The sequence below is a fragment of the Triticum dicoccoides genome, chromosome 7B (assembly GCF_002162155.2).
Source record: "Triticum dicoccoides isolate Atlit2015 ecotype Zavitan chromosome 7B, WEW_v2.0, whole genome shotgun sequence".
Classification (NCBI taxonomy): Eukaryota; Viridiplantae; Streptophyta; class Magnoliopsida; order Poales; family Poaceae; genus Triticum; species Triticum dicoccoides.
The window spans coordinates 245,926,180-245,932,284 of NC_041393.1; the positions used below are offsets into that span (position 1 = coordinate 245,926,180).

The window sequence follows — 6,105 nt, forward strand, 5'->3', positions numbered from 1 at the left end:
CGTACCAAACGGAGAAGGAAAGACGTACGATAGAAATATGAGTGCGAAAAAAATGAAGAAACAATCATTCCTTTAATATTAAGGTATAGATAGATTATTAATAATAATATAACTCTTGTCAGGATGAAAAAAACAAGGATGTGTGAAATGAAAAATGAAAGACATACGAAAGAAATAGAAGGACGAAAAAAGTGAAGAAACAATCATTCCTTTAATGTTAGGTATAAGTACAGATTTAGATATAGATAGATCATCCTATATATGGACATAACTATAAAGTTTCCCTTTCTCACTCCATGCCCCAAAATCATGGGAGAATATCATACGAAAACCACTATTCGGTTGAAACTGGTGAAAATCATGTGAAAACAATGTTTTGAAGTTTCGAAAAAAAACTCAAAAAAATATGAGATGCTCTATTGCCATGCAAAATTTCAAGTTCAAACACATCCCGAGATGTGAGCTATGAAAAAGACAAAATCAATGTTGAATAGTGCCGAACAATAATGTCAATATTCATTGTTGAATTTTACACATCCCGTAATCTATTTTTACTTGAAATTTTACGTGAGAATAGAACATCACCCCCTTAACATCACACGTTTTTTTTAGATTTTTTTGAAACTTCCAAACGTGGTTTTCATGGAGTTTTCTTTGAATGCTGATTTTCGTTTGATATTCTCCAAAAATCATCAACCTGAGAGCTTACGGTGCCGGCCCATTCCAAAGACCGAAACAGGCTCCTAGCAGTACGTACCACTGGATCGACCCGGCCCGGCCCGGCCCGCGCCTTACCTTGTCACATCTCCCTCTTCGCGTGGCAGTCGTCAAACCAAGTCTCGCAAGCCATCTTGGCTAGCACTCTCTCCTTCCCCACCGCGCCGCCGAGCTCCGCCTCCGGCCGACGCAAGCAGCCCACCTCGGACGAATTCTTCTTCCCCTACTACTCGTATCTACCGGGATGGCGTCGGGTGGAGATCTCCCATCCGGGTTCGCTGGTGAGCTATGCCCTTCCTTGCTTGGATTACCTGTTCTAATCTGGTCCGATCTCTCCTCCGCTGCGGGCGATCGAGCCCAATCTCGGTTCCTGGACTCGCGTTCTCCAGCCTCTCCAATCCATCCAGTTAGTGACGGATCTGTTTGCTCTGCCGCGGAGTACTGGTCTGGTACTAGTACGCCCGCCCATGCCTCGATTCGGTTCGTCTTCTTCTTAAGCGCGCGCGTGCAGGATTGAAATCTTAGTGCGGGTGTCTCGTACCCTAAATTACTAACTCTAGCAGTTTCGATTCCCACAAAATTGGGGCCTCGTTAAGTCCGCCCCTGCACGCGGAGCAATGGCCAAGTTAATTGATGATAATAAGGAAATAAATGTCTGGTAACTGTTTGACGATAAGGGAATGTTTCGTCCAACTGATTCTCCTACTCATATCTTCCCCTGTTGTGCTATTTTTTGTTTTTGTTTTAGAGAATTCCTGTTAGGCGGTTTGTTGTATACAATTCCTGTTAGGCTGTTATTACTCTCGTGTGTGATGCGTTGTAGAAGCACGGCTAGTTTGTTGTGAATGGAACCAAAGACCAAGATGCTTGATGCCATGTTAGTTCTTTCGCCCCGTATTCTCAAGCTGGCAAGCAAGAAAATTGCAGGTGTACAGAAGGCTCAGTTTCATTTGACAATGTTCCTTACAGTTGACTGACATTGTTGATGTAGGATGGAGTTTGTTTTTTCAACTGCCTGCCATATGATGTAGTTGGTACAGATAAAGCATTGTGTTCTCATAAATAAATCTCAGAACTATGCAGAATTTATCACAGCACTTCTGCTCAACTTCTATACTATGTCATGTATGCTTCTGTTCTGAACCACTTCTTTTGCAGATGAGAGCAAAAGTACAAAAACAGAAGGATCATCCAACGAATGTCAAGGGGTTCCTCCAGCTGCCGCTGCAGGCTTGTCGGGTCCTTTCGATTTTTCTTCTATGCAAAGTTTGCTCAATGTATGCCCCCCCCCCCACCCCATCCCCACTCACCATACCTCAGTCATAATAAGTGTAGTACATGCTGACTATCCTATCGATTTTTCATCAATTAAATATGCACCTGCTGGGTATTATTAATGTGTTCTTTTTGGGTTTTACATAATTCTGCCTGTGGCAGATTCATTGATACTTGCACTTTAACTTTTCAACTGAGAAATATCTTTTGACTTCAGTTCTTCAACTAAATGAATTCTGGTTTCCAGGATCCATCTATAAAGGAGATGGCGGACCAGATTGCAAGGGACCCTGCATTCAATCAGATGGCTGAGCAGCTACAGAAAGGTGCTCAGACTGCAGGAGAACAGGGCATGCCTCCATTGGATCCTCATCAATACATGGAAACAATGCAAAAGGTCATGGAAAACCCTCAGTTTATGACAATGGCAGAGCGCCTCGGGACTGCTCTTATGCAGGTACCATCTACTTTGCCCAAAGGACTCCCCTGGATTTTGTTTTCTGCTGTTTATTTTTGCTGACAATGACCTAATTGTCTTATCAACTTAATTGGCTTAGGATCCTACTATGTCCAGTATGCTGGAAAATTTGACTAGTCCAACACATAAGGAGGAGCTTGAAGAGCGCATGTCTCGGATTAAGGAAGATCCAGCCTTGAAGCCAATTCTTGATGAGTTAGAGAATGGTGGTCCTGCTGCAATGATAAAGTAGGGCATATTTTCTAGTGATATACTGTATCATATTAGACTGTATACAACTTGCTTGATGTGCTTTTCATTTGCTCATGTAGGTACTGGAATGACCCTGAAACTCTTCAAAAGATTGGCCAGGCAATGGGAACTACCATGCCGTTTAGCATTGTCTCTACTGCTGAACCTTCTGGTACTGAAGAAACTGAAGAAGAAGGTGAAGATGAAGACGAATCCATTGTCCACCACACTGCCAGTGTTGGTGACGGTGAGGTAATGGGGCTAACAGTAGAACTGTGGATTCGAGTTTCAATTCTGTTTTGAGCTGATATATACTTGCATATGTTTATATGCTGTGTTGGTGTTACACTGTATAATTTGCTTAGTCAGTGTCCATTTTGACCACAGTTACTACAGGTTTTATGGTATTGTTTGGGTGGTAGTAGTGGAAACAATTTTGCTTCCATGACATTGTGTATGCTTTAATACATGAACCAGCCTTACGTTGGTATTTGGAGAAATGACATGCTCTTGGCATGTAGGTTATGCTCTTTGTATGCTCAAGAAATTTGCCAGCTTGCAACCTGTGTGCCCTCCATTGCATCTGCCCCGCAGAATCGTTTACTAGTCTTGCTACACAGTTAGGTTTTTTGGCCTCTCCTGTGGAGCCTGCAATGGTGTGCCTAGTGTTCATGAATATAATGTAATTTTGGTAAGATGTATGCAAGGTTCAACTAGAGCAGCTTCATTTACAGTCTTCGTGATGGCTGTTTTTCAAAACAACTTCTCTAGATTTTCAAATATAGCTGCCACTGTTATTTCTATTGGATTTATTATTACATTGCCGCCTTTATTTACAAAATAAGTCATCCAACAGGGTCTGAAGAAGGCTCTAGATGGTGGAGCAGACAAGGATGAAGAAGACTCTGAGGGAAGAAGGGCCTTGCACTTTGCATGTGGATATGGTGAGGTATGAAGACCTGCTCATTGCTCAACTCTCTTAGCCTATAACAGTAATCCAGTAAATTGAACTTGTGATTGATATACTATTTTGTCTACTTCATTACTACAACAAATGATTAGGCAAGCTAAGAAAAAACATACTATATAGAGTTGCCAGTTCCATGGGAAGTCCATGGTAGTTACTCTTTGAGTAGTGCAAATATTTTGTCGTGACCAGTGACCCTAATACTAGTGGAAGCTTTCTAGTTACTGTTCAATAAACAGCTAGACTTGGAATAGTGAGCTTGTTTTGCAGGAGAATAATGAGCCTGTCTAGGGACTACAGACTTCTGTTTTTTAGATCAAGTTATTTTATCAACCTTCAGACCAAGTTATTTTCACAGATTATACGAATTTTATTTTACTTTCTTCTTTTGCTTTTAAGCAACTTTATTGATAGAACGGAGAGCTTTATGCTTATATTTGTCAAAAGAAAAATAGTTTTGGGGGAGTTGATTCATGAGTAGCCAGTGCCTAGCGACCTCTATAAGTGGTCAAGCTATAGTATTTACTCTGTGATTTATATTTGTGAGCCATCATCATTAACTTGCTATGAGCTGGTAATGACCAGTTGGCCAAGGACTACCTACTTAGAAATAGAATAACTGGTCTATCTGCACTGTATCAAGATTGCATATCTCCATCTCCAACTGTTTAAATTCTCCCAGTTGATGGTCTTTAGGAAGCCACTTCAACAACTTCACTTGTGAAGGTTGCATTCAATGCTGGAACACAAAATCAGTGGATGGCATACCATCATCTGTTGTTGTTTGTAGTCTATATGTTACATTGTGGAATCTAGATTGTGAGTTAGGTCAAATGCCATTGTTAACTGTGTTGTCTCCTTGTATATTTGATGACTGTTAGGTAGTTTAATTCAGTGATAAGGAGTTGTATGAATTTTGGATTTCAGTTCAAGTGTGCGGAAATCCTCCTTGAGGCGGGTGCTGCTGTAGATGCCATGGATAAGAACAAGAACACCCCACTGCATTACGCTGCTGGCTATGGCCGGAAAGAGTGTGTGGATCTTCTGTTGAAGCACGGTGCTGCTGTGTAAGTTAAATCCACTCTCCCCTGCCCTTCACAAGGTCTGATCCCTTGATGCTTATTTGACCATCTCCAATGTTCCGCAGCACTCTCCAAAACATGGATGGGAAGACGCCCATCGACGTCGCCAAGCTCAACAACCAGGACGAGGTCCTCAAGCTGCTCGAGAAGGACGTGTTCCTGTAAATCACTTCACTTGGCCCCCATGAAGAGGCATCATGTTTTACATCCCTTGGCATTGGTTTTATATAGTCATACTCGAATCGGCATTTTATTCGTTGTGTAAGAATCTACTGTTAGCTAGCCTGCAGGCCGACTGGCTGAGGTTAGAACTGCATGTTACTGTATATGGAGACTTGTGTATCGTCCACTTTGTTGCTGTTGATTCCACTAGAGTAATCCAAGATGTACCCAAGATTATTTTTGTCGTTTGAGGATCGGGTGTTTGATGTACTACATCGGGAGAAATTGCAAGAGAAAAATTCACTCACCGTCGCTGTATCTATTGCGGAATTCACTTTGGCGACGGTCCTTCTCGATACCCTAAATACGGTTGTGGAATTCACTTTGGTCATGGTACTTCTCAATAACCTAAATACTCCTCTGTCCTAAAATTCTTGTCTTAGATTTTTCTAGATATTTGTCTAGATATGAATGTATCTAATACTAAAACATGATTTAATACATCCGTATTTAGACAAATCTAAGACAAGAATAATTCTGGTCTTAGATTTATTATTAGATATGGATGTATATAATACTAAAAAGTGATTTGATATATCCGTATTTAGACAAATCTAAAACAAGAATTTTGGGACCGAGAGAGTACCTAAATACGGTCATCAAGGTGTCTTATTAGTGGAATTCACTTTAGTCACGGTCCTTCTCAATACCTTAAATACGGTACTAAATTGTCTTAGAGCATCTACAATCAGAGCCACAATGCCATCCCAAACGTCTGGGCTGCCTGGATCAAAAACCGCACCCAACCGGGCTCCCCACAACCAGCCCAAACGCCCGGGCTGTCCGTCAACCTCCATACCCAACCTATATACGGGACAGATATGGGGAGGCCCGAACACTACCGCTACGTTGGACACGCCCGCTATGGCCCACACCGCCCCCACAGGAACCCCACCCGCATCCGGCGAACCTTAGTCAAGCCCTTAGTCCTCTCCGCCCCCTCCCGTCTCTCCTCTTCCTCCTCAACTTCATCCGCCCTCTCCGCCATGGCCAGGTCTGGCCACGGCTCCGGTAGTGAGCCTGACCCCATGGACTGGGACGACCGTGTGAGGGAGGACTCTGGCTCCGGAAGTGACTCGCCGAATGAGGACGAGCTGGAGCTTCGCATCGCCATCCAACGGTCGTGCCTGGAC

At 42.7% G+C, this 6,105-nt stretch overlaps 1 protein-coding gene across 1 annotated transcript; it reads left to right on the forward strand.

Moving 5' to 3' along the window:
• The first annotated feature begins 831 nt into the window (after nt 1–831).
• LOC119336425 (ankyrin repeat domain-containing protein 2A-like) lies at nt 832–5,219 on the forward strand. The gene is made up of 8 exons (XM_037608440.1): nt 832–998; nt 1,876–1,994; nt 2,240–2,449; nt 2,550–2,698; nt 2,782–2,953; nt 3,558–3,650; nt 4,596–4,735; nt 4,816–5,219. The coding sequence occupies exons 1-8, from the start codon at nt 962–964 to the stop codon at nt 4,913–4,915; spliced, it is 1,020 nt and encodes a 339-aa protein (XP_037464337.1). The 5' UTR covers nt 832–961; the 3' UTR covers nt 4,916–5,219.
• The last annotated feature ends 886 nt before the right edge of the window (nt 5,220–6,105 follow it).